We start from the raw sequence: 15529 nt of genomic DNA, 5'->3' as shown, positions 1-15529 counted from the left end.
TTGAAACGAAAGTTGGGGACCACTGACATGTGGGTCCCAGGAGAGAGATTTCCTCATATAAAACGAAGACCACGAAAATCAACATTACAACTTGGGATAGAATTTCATCTCTAGTCACTCAACAGCAAAAGTTGGGATAGAATTTCATCTCCAGTCACTGGATAGTCACCGTCTGAGTGGTTGTTCCTTCACCGTTATGGACGTGACACGTGTCACTTTAATCACCAGGGACGAGCGATACCGATACGTGCGGGGCGGCTATTCTCTATTTATACATGCATGAACTGAAGAGAGTGTAGTCTTGGTCTCTCTTTCTTATAATCTCCACAAAAATATAATCGAAGAAGAAGAGTAATGGAGAACGGCAACGGCTTGAAGATAATGGAGAATGGTTTGAATTTGAAGTTGCAGAACGGTACGCACTGGGGTTTCAGAGGGAACAGAGACCTGGATACACCTCCTGAAATCACCATTAGAGGTGTTCTGGGTATGCTCAAGGACACTCTTGAGCCTGCAGACCCTAGACCCACCATCCCTCTCGGCCATGGCGATCCCTCTTGCTTTCCTAGCTTCCGTACCGCCGAGGTAGCTGAGAAAGCCGTCGCTGATGCTCTTCACTCTGCTAATTTCAACTCTTATGCTCCCACCGCTGGTCTCCCTTCTGCTCGCAGGTGAATTAAATTACTACTAATTACACTTCTGGATGATGTTTTCATTATTTTCATTAATGGTTAATTTCCTAATCCAATGGAATCGGATGGGAATCGATCGATTCATATCAGAATCGGCTATCACCGATCCTATTTTCTAGGGGTTTTTTTTAGAATGGTTCCGATCCGATTCGAGTCGGAATCGACCCTGGAAGCAAAAGGTATGAAAGTGACATTTTTTTTTTTAATGTTTCCCCTTTGACGAGAACAGGGCTGTGGCAGAGCATCTCTCTGTTGATCTTCCATACAAGTTATCAGTTGATGATGTTTACATCACCATTGGTTGTACACAAGCGATTGAAGTGGCGCTATCTGTTTTGGCTCGCCCTGGTGCAAATATTTTGCTTCCTAGACCTGGTTTCCCTGTCTATGAGGCTCGTGCTGCTTATAGCCATCTCGAAATACGCTTCTTTGATCTTCTTCCTGAGAAGGGTTGGGATGTCGATCTCGATGCCATTGAAGATCTTGCAGATGAGAACACAGTTGCAATGGTTATTATTAACCCGGGCAATCCTTGTGGGAATGTCTTCACTTATCAACATTTGGAGAAGGTGAGTGGGTTCTTTTGGGTTTTTTTATTTGTTGTTGTTGGGCTATCTTTGATTGTTTTATTTCTCTCAGGTTGCTGAAACTGCGAGAAAGCTTGGATTTCTGGTAATTTCAGATGAGGTTTATCATCACCTCACTTTTGGGAGTAAACCATTTGTGCCTATGGGAGTATTTGGTGACATTGTCCCAGTTCTTACTCTTGGCTCCATATCCAAAAGATGGATAGTGCCTGGTTGGAGAGTAGGTTGGTTGGTGATAAATGATCCTAGTGGAATCCTTAAAAAGACTAGGGTAATTCCTCATCCTTAACTTATCCCTTTTCCCATCCTACTCTGTTTTTAGTATTATCTGTTGTTTCTTCCATTGCCGACAATACATTTTGTTAATACACCACTGTTTAAGAGTAATCTGTTATACAGATAATTATTTCGAGTAAGGTTAATAGAATTAGGACTGCTGTTTAATAAGGAATTCAAAATCCCAAATGCCAAAGAAAGGATACATGGAAGAATGGTGGAATGTATAAGAAATTAGCAACTTGCCAAACATATAGTTTGCAAGATATTGTAAATTATTCACTAAGGTCTGATAAGAAGAAAATTGGCTAACTAGGGATGAAACAGCCAACTCAAGCCTTAGATGGAAATTCGTCGGCAGGGTCAGGCAAAACACAGGATGCAAGGACCATATGGCATATGCCTTCTTCCCAATAAAAATTAAAAATAAGGTAAGGTCCCAACTAATACAAACCTATATTAGCTCAGTTAATCGATCTGACCAGTAATTGGGACTGTGGGTACTCTTGAGTGACTGAATCCTATCCAAAACAAAATTTCTTTTTCTTCCAAAAAAAACATGATACATTTGACAGCATTGTTCCTTTGTTACCTTTCCCTGACCACTCCACTTTAATATCACTTGCAATTGTTTTTTGTGCCTTTATCAAGGCTAGCATATCTTTTTATATATGTATATATATATATATATATATATATATTTATATATAGGATTTGGCCTTCTTCCGAACCCGCCTCTTCTGTCTTATTGGACAATTCTCGACTGGGCCAGCCCTGCTCGCATATATGCCAAGAAAAAGTTTGGCCTTCATCCATCCCCGTTCCTGTTTTCTGTTGCTCGACTTGTTGCCCCATTCTCTGCTTATATTCGTAATTGGATCAGTTGTCGTACTTTATACTGGATGTAGGTCATGAGCAATGGCATGGGAATTCACATTTTATGGCTATTTTTCTTTTCTTTTTTATGTTTCACCTAAATGGCAGTCATCACAAAGGTTGGATTAGCAATGAGATTTTTACCAACTTAGAAACATGACATGCTCAACAATAGGCGTTCTTAATTTCACTTTCAATATATTGTTAATTTTCATTAATAGGTAATGAGTAGCTCCTGAGAATGTTGTGGTTCACACCTTCGTAATGTGTTTGTGTAGCTTCGGTGTCCTTATGAAGGGCCATGTTGTATGAGTCTCAATGATGTTTAGTGTCAATGAATACCATGATGAATAACGATCCTGGCTTTAAAATATTGTAGTACAGTGAATACTTCTTGGATGTGGATGACACTTTAATTTATGATTTTCATTAATCGAACATAAATGGTGAAGATCATCCTTTAGTTTCTCATGGCCATAAGTATCCTCGGTGACCCACTGGTTTCCTTTTAGTGAACTTGTGCTGTCATTCTCTAATGTCAAAAAAATGTGTTGCCAAAATGAAATTTTTTGGCAACAATATGATGTTTTCCATCTGCCTTTGTACATAATAAACAGATTAAGATTTTAATAGCTAGATTTGTAATATCACAGCCTGTGCTAACTCTTATTTTATTGTTATTTCCCTCAGATTGTTGACTGCATTAAGGGCTATCTCAATATCTCTGCTGATCCAGCAACTTTTATTCAGGTTTGTATCTCGGATGCATGGTTGTTTCTTGCTTAACTGTTTTTTGGATAGAAAATGTGGTATACATCCTGCTATGTAGCTCAAGAGCTGCTAGGTTTTAAAAACTACTTGATCCTTTGGCAAACCAACACAGAAGTTAATGATCCCTCATTGGTATGAAAATATGAAGAGAAATTAAGGTCTCAAATTGACACACAATTTCAATGCAAATCAAGTGTGATAAAGGATACTACATAAATAGACTCAACTTTTAACTACTCTGGATCCCATTCCAATCCCAAATAACAGATGATCCTCAACAATTGAAGGTGTCCCAAGCTTTTTCTCTAGGCTTTATTCAATCACCACATGTATTTTCTGTATGTAATGGCTTCCACTATCTAGATTTAATTTTAATGTCATTTCATTTTTCCTTTTTTCATAGATATCTTATTGGTAGCCATAAACAATTCTAAATTTTTGGTCAATTTTTTTTTCTTAAAATATTTAATTGGTGTTTAAAAACATTACCCATTCCTCAATTTTATGTGGGGTGGTGGTGCGGGGAATCAGGTAAAATATAGTGTCTTTAATTCACAACTCACTTGGAATATTTGAAGTTCACCTCTAAAACCTTTACTGTTGCACATATTTATTGCAAGTTTAGTTGTTTTCAGAACCATATACTTGTCTTCCTCACTTTGATGTTTGATGACGTTTAATACACAGGGGGCACTTCCTCAAATCCTTGAGAAAACAAAAGAAGATTTCTTTCAGAAGATCATAAATATGTTGAAGAACACTTCAGACATTTGTGATCAGAGACTAAAGGAGATTGATTGCATTACTTGTCCACATAAAGCAGAAGGATCCATGTTTGTAATGGTAAGGAACCTGGGGAAATGGGGTTCTTTGCTCTTGGAATCAAATAGGTGGTAGAGATATTCTTGCTCATTTCTTGCAATGCAGGTAAAAATGAATCTGGGACTTCTAGAAGACATTAAGGATGATATGGACTTCTGCTTCAAATTGGCGAAAGAGGAATCTGTGATTGTTCTTCCAGGTGAGGGAGGAAATAAAAGAAGATATGGGAACTGCTAAAATATTGGAATTAGCTGATCATGCACTATCAAATCATTAATCTTCAGGAATTTGAGTCCTTTGTAATGGCTTAGGAATGACATTTTGTTGCAGGTGTTGTGGTGGGACTGAAAAACTGGCTCCGCATCACCTTTGCTATCGATCCATGTTTTCTTGAAGATGGCTTGGGGAGATTAAAAGCTTTCTGCCATAGGCATTCCAAGCACGAGTAAGGGAACTACATATCATTGGTGTGAACCATTTGGGAGCAGATCGTCAACTGCTCGTTGGTTGTCAAGCTCCATTGTATTGTTGTGACCAGTTAGCTGTCCTTAGGTTTATTGAGCATTTTAGCTTTAGGAAATCATCTCAATGAAATAATTATCATATTAATGAAATCCCAGCAAGGGATAATGTTCCCAGTCCGGCTATAGCATATTAATGAAATCCCAGTAAGGGATAATGTTCCCAGTCCGGCTATATCATATTAATGAAATCCGTAAGGGATAATGTTCCTAGTCCGGCTATGTAGCGTACGGTAGTGCTTCTTGTTAGATCAAACACCAAGAAACACGAAAAATAAAAAGACAATGGATCCACACGACATAGAGATTTAATGAGGTTCACACACCAGGGTGGTGTGAAGAAGATGTTTTACTATGCAGAAGAGAGATTACACCCAAGCAGTGGCGAGAAAACTCACCCTGAAACCTTAGTTCAAAAAACCTCCAAAATACAATGACTTTCTCAACAAGCAACAGTACATTATATACTCCAAGTCGCGGGTCGACCCATCGGGTCGCGATTGATCCGGTTGAACCATATTACACCCCCGCACCCCCATACAAAATCAATGATGGGCTCCGGGCTTGGGCCTATCGCCCCAACCCCTCTGCTTCCATCATAGATATCAGAAAAACTTCTCATTCGGGTCGCCACCAAAATATGTCGGATTTGGTCAATTTTCAAAACGGGTCAAGAATTCGAGACAAACTTAACACTTCTCTGTGTCCTCTGTCTTCCCTTGTATTAAATGACACATCTGTCCCTATTGTGGGAGGAGAGAGATAGACACTAGAAGGCACTACTGTATGTTACACAGCCGGATAGGAACTCAATTCAATAAAGTAATTTTCATTTTCAATTTACAAGATCTTATCTTGGAATATAGAAAGATTGAAACATGATTGCCTTAGGTTATCAGTTATCCTCATTTTAAACACCTCTGATGCGTGATGACCATTGGATTAGATGGAGTTGTATATTTCACAACAATGGTTTTCCTATTTCTATTCAAATTAAATGTTTCAACCCTTCATCACTTTGGTCTCACTGAATGAAGCTTGGGTTTTCCAATTGACCTCTCAACCTCATGCCACATGTTATCAAAGCTTGGATTGATCTTCCATCAAGATGCTACCTTGACAACTCTTCATGCTTGAGTGGGCTTTCTCTTCGTCCAATTCTTCGTAGATACATGATACCTCATATGACAAAGCAGCGCTTACACAAGATCAACACTGCCACTTGAACCCACAACCAGTTTCCTAAACCTTGGAATGTAAACTGTATTTGGGTTTGTTTGGGTGAGGGATTACTAAGGACTGCTGCCAACATAGGTTTGGGAGTTGAAACCTAAACTTGGTTTAAGCCCGCCACCTACCCTTTATTTAGGGGCCACTATGCCACCTACCCCTTGAGTGACTGCAACATCCTGAACCTGTCCTCCTTGCAACAAAATAGTCATAGCCTCTTCCAATGCAGTCTTGCAAAGTCTTGCTAATTGAATCCTATGAAATTCATTCTCTCTCCTGGAGTAGATGTCACGCACAAGCACAAGAGTGACTTCCAATGCCCCACCATTGCCTTGTTTATTCCATTCATGTTGGTTAATGGATTGCTTTTGAAACTCAAATGCACCCCTAGGTTTGGTGGTATTGGGATTCCCCTGGCACTACATACGTTGATTGGTTCAGGTGATCACTAGATAGATACCTTTAGGCATATGCATAGAGACAGCAAAAATTACTTTTATAGCTCTGGTTGTCGAATGTCCTGTTCATATGATCTCTCGATCGTGTTTATACAACTCCTGAGAAGTATTGATAAAAAGAGGATCCTAGGAACCAATTCTTTCCTCATTCCTCTAGCTACAAACAAGATTCATCGTAAGTAACATATTTTTTCGTGATTGCTCTTAGTCAAAAAGGGAGACAATTCCAAGGAATGCTTTGTCACGCCATTTTTACTAATTCAATTTGAAACTGAGTAAATGAATAAGTCATTCCTACCTCTCAACAAGAGAAAATCCCCTCTAGGAATTCCCTGGGTTGGTACATCAATAGCTTGAAGGATCTTTACTACATCAGTGAATCTCAGCTTGCAACTTCCATGGAATCAATATGGATGGAGTATGGTTCCTCAATCAATGTCTAGGCAGGGAGATCAATTAAGAATTAAAGTATCGGTATCGGTCGCCGTATCGGTCGGTCAAAATTAAGATACGTATCGGAGGGTATCGTATCGTATCGGAGATACGCTAAGATACGCTAAAGATACGCACATAAATGGATAGGGAACACATTTGTATACACTTTTGCATAAAAAAAACAGTTAAAAAAAGTTATATATAACATGTAGAATGCATAAATACTTAAGTGGAGGGTATCGTATTGATAGACAAATATATTGAGTTGAAAATGTTCAAAATGATGAGGGTATGGTATTGATAGACAAATATATTTTTTTGAGAAAAATCAAAATTTTCCATGGAAGTTGTAGAACACTTGTTTTTACATAACATATAAAAAATCTAAACATTTTTAATCATTGAGCATGAGTAGATCTAAAAAATTTGAAATAAATTGAAACCCTCATTTTCTCTTGAAAAAAGTTTGTAAATCCTTATAAATCCAATGATTTCATGTAATAATGATGCACAAAATGTGATTCTAAGTATGATGAACTAGGGGTGTCAATTCGTGGCCCGAACCGACTAAACCGATCGGGACCGACCGTTTATAGACCGGTCCAGCCCGGACCGTTTATTAAACGTGTCGGGCTTGAGCCTGGACCGTTTATTAAACGTGTCGGGCTTGAGCCCGGCCCGTTTATAAACGGTCGGTCTTGGTTTTGCTACTTGGACCGTCGGGCGCCCGATCGAGACCGACCGTTTAACACCCGATCGAGACCGGCCTATTGTGCACTGGCCTAGCCCGACCCTTTAATGATTGTAGAATACCTATTTTACCCCCCAAATTAGAAAGTAAAAACTAAAAAGTAAAAACATGTTCATATTTTAAATAATGGTTATATTTGGTATCATTTATTAATTTATTGTCATTTTTTTGGGTTTGCATGAGTGGGCCAGAATATAAGAGCACATTTTAAAGAGGGTCCGTTTAAAAACCGGTTAAAGCCCGTTTAACATTAAACATGTCCGTAGCCCAATTAAGGCCCGACTAAAGCCCGATTAAGGTGGCCCGATTATAGCCCGAGGCCGACCGACCAAATATAAAGTATACCATGCCCTCAATAACTAAGCCCGATTAGTTAAATGGGCGGACACGGTGTAGCCTTTGAAAGTCTTTAAGCCCGATTAAGCCCGATCGAAACCGAACCGACCCGACCGGTTGACACCCCTATGATGAACCTTAGATTTGTAAAAAAACTTGAAAATCTAAGGTTAAAATTGAAAAAAGTGAGTAAAGATTCAAGAACTTACTATTCAAAATTTTCAACTTTCAAGTTCAAGGTTCTTCTTGGACTATGTTTTTCTCCTTCTTTGAACCATTCACTTTGACAATGTTTCTTTCAATCTACCATTTGAGTCTCCAAAAAGGTGTGTGAATCAAAGGGGAAGAAAGAAGAGAAATATAGAAAACTATTGGTGAAAGTTTGAAGTGTTTGTTCAAACAATAAAAGGCACATTCACGGGAATTTTCATATTTTCAGTCGATACGTACCGATACGGTACCGATACAGTACGATACGGCTCGATACTGCACGATACGGTCGATACATATCGATACGATACCGATACGTACCGATACTCTCGGGAATTTTTCAGATTTTCAAAAGTTCGTATCGTAGAGTATCGTACGTATCGGTACCGATACGGTACGGTACGGTACGATACGCATGATACAGCGATACGTAAAAGGGGGCCCAAAATTCCCCGTAGCGTATCGGTATGTATCGTGCCGATGCCTACCGATACGGATACGTATCGGCCGATACGGCACGATACGCACCGATACTTAAAACCATGATTAAGATTATTTTTTTATCTCAATAGAAAAACAGAGCTTTCGATCAACATTTATAAAACTAACCGATTTTCTCTCCTTTTTTCCTGTTTTTTGGGTAGAGATTGTCTCTTCTCAATGTGATGTTTCACTCATACAGTTATCAATTTGCTTCACTATTAATATCATCTGGTTGACAAAATGGGCATCAATAGGGGTGTGCATTTTGTATTTAACAAGGGTGAGGTAAATGACCCCCCTGCCCTCTCCCCCTCAGTGTCTGGACACAAGGACTATTAGCACCCTTTTCTCCAAAATTTATTATATAGCTTAAGGGGGTTAGGTGTAAGACAAGCTAGCCATGCACTCCCCACGAACAAGATCCTTCAAATTTCATGTAGCCACAACCACCTTATCAGCCTACTATTTAGTTTTACAAAGTTTTATACATAAAAGCGTGCACATTTGAACCAAATTTTATGTGGAAATGTTTTTTGTGGGGGATTGCGGTTCCTAGGCATGCCTGAGGCCCAATGAGAGTGTATGACAAAGCATCAACATAAATATGATTTTCCGAGCAAGTCATTTCGTCCCCCTCCCATGTGGGATTCAGATTCTATCCAACCATTGGGGCCTCAACGTGGCATCTAATGGTTGGGAGGACCCAGGCACACAATCCAATACATGGGTGTGCACCTCAAGTCCTCTCAGATGTTAGATGCATGTTGGGTGTCCCATGTGTGTGTTTGGGCTCAATGGCCACACTCCCCACAGAAATTTTATTTGTAAAGGGTTAGGACCCTAGAATACCAGGAGCCACCTACTAGGGGTGTCAAAACCTAGCCCGAACCAATAAAATCCGAATCAAACCAAACCAATCTTTATTGGATTGGTTTCGTACCGAGGTATGTTGGGACCGGTTGAAAACTGGTCCAAACTGAACCGACCAATAATCAAACCGATAAAAAAATAAATGATTATGAGGGAGACCAAAACCAATCCATTTGGTTTTGGTCGGGTTGAATAGGTTTCGGTCTAGGAATGAGGATGGATAGTGTTCCACTTCAATAATTCATGAATGATTCATAATGGGAGTTTTTTTTTTTTTTTTTTTTGGCACAACGGGAGAGTTCTACAAAAAAACAATGGGAGAGTGTCGTAACAGAATTATTAAAGCGGCAGCGTTAGACTTATCTGAAATGAATGCAGATGATGCACTAACCTTTGAAATGTAGTCCTTGTATTGGGTATTGTCCCTTCATACACAGGGTGTAATTGTTCTCTATAGGTGTCAATGTATGGTATGAGTGTGTCACTTGTACACTATACATGAGAGAGTGGAAAGACTTCTCTCTAAGGAACCCTATGTCTCTTAAGACTAAATCCTATATATATATATATATATTATACCCAAATAAACAAACTTTTACAAGTTTCCAATGTGGGACTAAATTTTAAGTCACATGTTTTTACTAGTACCAAAGAACTTGAACAAAAGAAGAGACTAATTGTTTTGAAACTTAAAACTCCAATAGACTTCCAAATAAATTAGAATTCGCGACATACCAAATCTTCCCATATGGACAAAATAATCCATTTTAAGAATCGTACATCACCACTTGGATCCAGATAAAAATTCAAATGAGTAAGATTTCTTGATCTGACTAGATCATGAATAAATACTCTTTTTTTATTCGGATCCAATGGATCATGTTGGATGACTTATACACGAGGGTATAGTTAGCAAATTCAGATTCGGGAATTATTCGGACGGAGAATTATTCGGAATAATTCGACTGGCCAATTTAAGAGTTCGGTCAAAAAAGCGGACAAAATAAAAATCGGATTCGTATTCGGATTCAAGAACTATTCAATTACAAAAATAAAAGTCGGGCAAAATATTTGGACTTTTTTTTTTTAATTTATTGTATCTTTTTTATTTATCAAGTAATTAACTTAATATGTACACCTAAAAAGAGCAAATTATTGTAGTTCAAATATACAATACAATTAAAAACTAGGAAAAAATTGTCATCAGGTGATGGAAACAATAGTTACAGTAATCCAATTTCTAAAGAAATTGTCCTGTAGGAATATAAAAGTTCAAAATCACATCATTCAATCCATGACTCACCTAGTTCTATGATTCCATCATCCATGCTTAAAAGGAAAAACTATTCTGAATAAAGCAAAACATCCACAAAAGCGTAAATATACAATTTTAAATGACAAGTAATTTTTACATAAAAAAGAATAACTAAAATTTTTAAAAAGAAAGTAATTAACACAGAGAGGGCAGTTAGATACAATCAAAGAAAAACTCCTATGACAGATGATCTATGGCGATTTGTCATAGGAGTTTATCAAATGCAAATTGTTTAAGATAATTCACACATGTGCTGCAAAGATCCTTCTTTGCGATCTAGTAAGAATCCCTTGATTGCAGACAACCATGAGTTCCAACATCCAACACTTACTGTTTTCTCCTTTAAACAATCAAATTATTTTGGATTTTGCTGCCGTTGTTCAGGAGGATGATTACTAACCCGTAGCCACAAGAGTCTGCAGGAAGGAAGTGGATCGGAAGTTTGGAACTTGGAAGGACTGAAGGAGTGAGGTCGCCGGTAGCCCGTAGCCACAAGATAGCAAGAGTCCACAGAACCAAAAGATGCCGTAACCGTAAGTGGAAAGTGGAAACCCAAAAGGCCAAACCGTGAGATGTGTCTACAAGCTGAGAAGCCTGAGGTGTGTTAGTTTTTTCAGAGAGGGTGAGCCGGCGAGGCAAGACCGTAGAAGGCGGCGAGCGACGAGGCAGCGAGGCAATGATCAGTGAGGCAACGAGGCGGTGAGCCGACGAGGTGCAGACACTGGTTTTCAGAGAGGGTAAGAGATGGGAGAGATTTGGTTTCCAGAGAAAATCACGCGGACTTCAAAGTTCGATTTTGATTTTTTTTTTTAAGTGGGTTAATAGTAACCGAATAATTCGGTTTAATCTGGTTCATCACGATTTATTCGCGTTTTATATTCACTTTTGAAAAAACCGCAAATTTTACCGATTTTTATTTTTTTTCGGATTCGGTCATAATTTTTCATTTAATTCGAAAAAATTCGATTCGGCCGAATAATTCACGAATTATTCGACCGAATTGCTAACTAGGCACGAGGGTCGATTTGAGTGATGATATATGAATTTGGTCGCTTTAGATGAATTATACCATATAAATTCTTTCATATTGGAAATCATATTTGATTAGATCGAGAATTCGAAATTTTTTTTTGGAGGGGTGAGGGTCTAATGGACCTTGTAAGATGACTTGTATAGCTACAATGGTTAAGGAAGGCCTATCCAACTTTTGATGTACGTACTAATCTGAATCTTCTAGATCTCAGGACTTCAAAACACATGATCGAGATCAGTAGGGGTCCTATTGAAAGAAATATAGGCCAGTCTACTATCCACATCATAATAGATGGAGTTTTCCAAAAATACCTACTAGTGGAGGAAGACCTCCTAAGGATAAGAGACATAGGGCTGAAGAGAGAGCCAAAAAAGGATCTTTCGTGTATAATCCTTATCAAATTGAAATCAGTCTAGAATGGCCTCAAAATATCAACATTCCATGAATCAAGGGTATTTTCATACAAGACCAGATTTGTGATTTTGAGTTTAAAATCCTTGGGTGAATTGATCGATTTTGGATAGGAATCGGTCATGACTGAACCCAGGTCATTCCAGTCGACAGGATTCTAGGGTTTCTTTCGAAATTAGTCCACTTATGCTAGTAGCGGAATACAAGATATCATATCCCAAAATCAAGTAAGCTTTCGCATGTTATCCTTCTTTGCGTGCTTACACCAGTAATGAGGGGTTGAAGAGTGAAATGATTGGGGGCACTATTAGCAAAAACGTGTTTCCATTTAAAACACGTTTTACCATATGCTTCCCAAAGATACTTAAAAAACAACAAACTTCAAGCACTTCCATTCTAAACACTTTTAAAACACGTTCCCATTTTTATGGCATTTTTTTAAGACTTGTTTTTTGAACATAATGACTTAATTGACCATATATCTTCTTCTGGACTCTAATCTACCTGATTCTTTCGTCAACTTGAAGCTAATGCAATGGACTATATATCTCATGATATTACCTTCAACGTATTTGTTGAAAAATATTTCTAAAGTGATGACTCCTAATTCTAACTGAACATATATCACTTCAAGAGTGTGTTGACTATGTTGACAACAATGAACAACACCATAACCTAGTCACATTACTCAATAAGACTTTAGGCATGCGTGGTGTATGAATTTAGAATTTGTGTTAGATGATATTCAATGATATGTCTTAAAACTTATAATGAGGCATAGGATGTATAGGCATTAATGTTAGATATTGAAGTTTTTTTGAACATTAGTTAATTCCTTAATTTATATGAGTATACTACCATTTTTCTAGTTCCATTTATTTGAAATCTACACGTTTAAAACCCGTACTGTCTGTTTTCTGATTTTTACTGCTTTCTATTTTTTTTACCATTTATTTGATCGTATCATAAGAAAAATTTTACTATTTAAAACTCATTCCATTCATTTCCATGTTTTTACCATTCTCATTTTTGCTAACTATGATTAGCGGTTCCGATGGCCACACATGGGGCGGCCTGGCAATAGGAAAGGAGAGCCGGAGCTGGCGATGGAAGGGAAAGGAGATGTTGGACTAGGCTGTAAAAGTACGACAATAGACCTTCTACCCCAATGTCATGTCATCATATGATGAGTAAAAAAATACGATTATAAATTCTGTTTGTATTACTCCCTAAAAAATTGTAGTCTAATGTTCATTGGAAGTTATGTGTCACATAATAGAAAAGTGTGTTTAAATTGGACATTTGGTACAGCGGACAGACATAAAGAAAACTTTTTTTTTTTTTTGGTGGAACAGAAAACGTATCTTAAGGGTACTGATATCATCAGCAAGGGATAACTCTATCTTTTCACCCAAATACAATAAAAAGAAAAATGTTCACTTAAAAGAAAAAATGTCATTATCTAAATGGAAATAGGTAAAAGATTTTTTTTTCTAAAGAAGGAAATGCATTAAAATAAAGAGATGAGTACATTGTTATCCCGGTTACAAATAGAAATAAATGTATTCCCGATCATAGCCTTGTATGTTAGATAGGCCAAAAAAAATTTCATTTCATTGTTAGGCCTGAGCGAAAAAAGAAATATCAGGGAGGATATTATAAACATCTAGAAGGAGAACTATGCTCCAAGGCCATGAGTTGAGTGTTCGGTCAAAAAAGAGGTTATGTAAGTCTTTGTATTTGGTCCACACTTTCTTAATGCTCCAGCCCTTCATTTATACCGGTTGAATTCCAAGAAAGAAACCCCCCCAGTGGTTGTTTCGATGGAATTTCCTATCATCAAGTAATCGGTTATGAATGAGATACATTCTCCTTTATAACGTAAACAAGTTGCCCAACCACACATATTAGGACCTGTATTAATAACAGATACGCAAAACAAAATAGTAAAGACAAGATTGGGAAAGGTCGTTGATGGACGTTGAGATGCGGAATTTACTACCTATATTGCTAGATGTGTAATTTAGCTAAATTGAATACATTTAATCCACCATAAAGCAGGTGAGAGTAATCATGTAGTTGATGGGATTTGAGAAGTACATTGATAACTTCGACTAATAAAGATTTTTTTTTTTGTGTGTGTGTGTGAAAAGGAAGCTAAAGGGGATATGGCCCCTGTGCTTAAACATAGGGGGTGAAACGAGGCAAAAATCTCACCTTCGTTGATGCTTTCATGCACGCTTACAGTATAAGGTTCACACTGCTCTTCTAGTAAGGATGTCAATCAATCTGTTTGGATCAATTGTAGTTTTATCGGTGTTGTGAGAATGAGTGAAATAGAAACATGAACCCACATGGAAGCATTTATTTCTGTTGGATTCAATTTCTTATCAATTGGCAATGTAAATTTATTCAAAAGTATGAAGAACAATGTTTTTTTCTTAATGAATTCCGGGTTGGTATTGTTTTGTTATTGGACTATATCAGTTTCAGCCCTATTTTTTATCGGTCATATTTTTAAGATTGGTTGGATGTTCACTGCTATCGAGTTTGGTTTTAGTCTCATAAAACCTCAGCCCAAAACATGATCCAACACATATCAATTTCATCAATTCAGATTATGTTTTGACATCTGTACTTTTAGAGAACTCTCTCCATTTTTTTTTTTTTTTAATTTTAATGGTGAATGGCTCCACATCATGCCCAAAACATGATCCATCTTTGATTAATAGATAAAGAAATTATTTTATTTATTTATAAAAATAAGTAAATAAATTATGGGAGAAGATTCCCTAAAAGGCATCGTGGCCGCTACACCAACATAAGGATTAATAGGAACACACATGGAAATATTAAACAGTAACAAAATTTCTATTTTTGATGGTGGCGGGATTGTTATTTCATCCTTCCCTACGTCTAGATGTAAAAATTACCCTACCTTCTAAATTTCCCTTTTTTATAAATTATTTGAAAGATTGGGACCCAATTTTTATTCATGGCCAATGTATGTACATAATCTTACCTTACAGCCGCTGAATGGAAATGGAGATAGAAATAATATTACAATTGGGCTTTTGTCCCCATCCAAAGGGTTTTTTTTAAGAGATTTGAGGATTTTAACAACAACAAAAGAAAAAAAAATGCTAAAAAAGATTTGAGGATTTATAAAACCAAATTGAGGTGATGCATCAGGGGGAGTAGGCGCGTGACGTGCATCATTTATTCCCTCCTACGTGAACTTCCCCAACCTTTAGCATTGAAGCCTTGGATGGACGTGAAAGATGGATTACATGTCATTGGAAGTAGGTAACAACTAAGAAATTCGAACGTTCTAAAATGTTCCACATTGAAGCCTTGGATGGAAGTGAAGGTGGATTACATGTTTTGTTTTTTTTTATTTTTTTTTATTTTATTTTTTCAACCACTATTGGGCCGAAAGATTTAATTGGGCG

The 15529-nt window shown here is 37.5% G+C and overlaps 1 protein-coding gene across 2 annotated transcripts in view; it reads left to right on the top strand.

The window, feature by feature from the left end:
* Positions 1 to 271: 271 nt before the first annotated feature.
* LOC122080293 (probable aminotransferase TAT2) overlaps positions 272 to 15529 on the top strand; it is a 17937-nt gene continuing 2679 nt past the window's right edge. The window contains exons 1-7 of one of the 2 annotated variants that reach the window (XM_042647248.1): positions 276 to 671; positions 922 to 1261; positions 1332 to 1550; positions 3122 to 3181; positions 3890 to 4045; positions 4130 to 4223; positions 4355 to 4711. In XM_042647248.1, coding sequence (XP_042503182.1) covers positions 355 to 671; positions 922 to 1261; positions 1332 to 1550; positions 3122 to 3181; positions 3890 to 4045; positions 4130 to 4223; positions 4355 to 4473 — 1305 coding nt within the window. In that variant the 5' untranslated portion in view covers positions 276 to 354 and the 3' untranslated portion in view covers positions 4474 to 4711. Of the gene's footprint in view, positions 672 to 921; positions 1262 to 1331; positions 1551 to 3121; positions 3182 to 3889; positions 4046 to 4129; positions 4224 to 4354; positions 4712 to 15529 lie in introns of those variants that run through there. The other variant, XM_042647249.1, reaches the window with a different exon arrangement.

Source organism: Macadamia integrifolia, chromosome 5, assembly GCF_013358625.1.
Source record: "Macadamia integrifolia cultivar HAES 741 chromosome 5, SCU_Mint_v3, whole genome shotgun sequence".
In the NCBI taxonomy this organism is placed as follows: Eukaryota; Viridiplantae; Streptophyta; class Magnoliopsida; order Proteales; family Proteaceae; genus Macadamia; species Macadamia integrifolia.
This window is presented reverse-complemented; position numbering and strand designations above follow the sequence as displayed.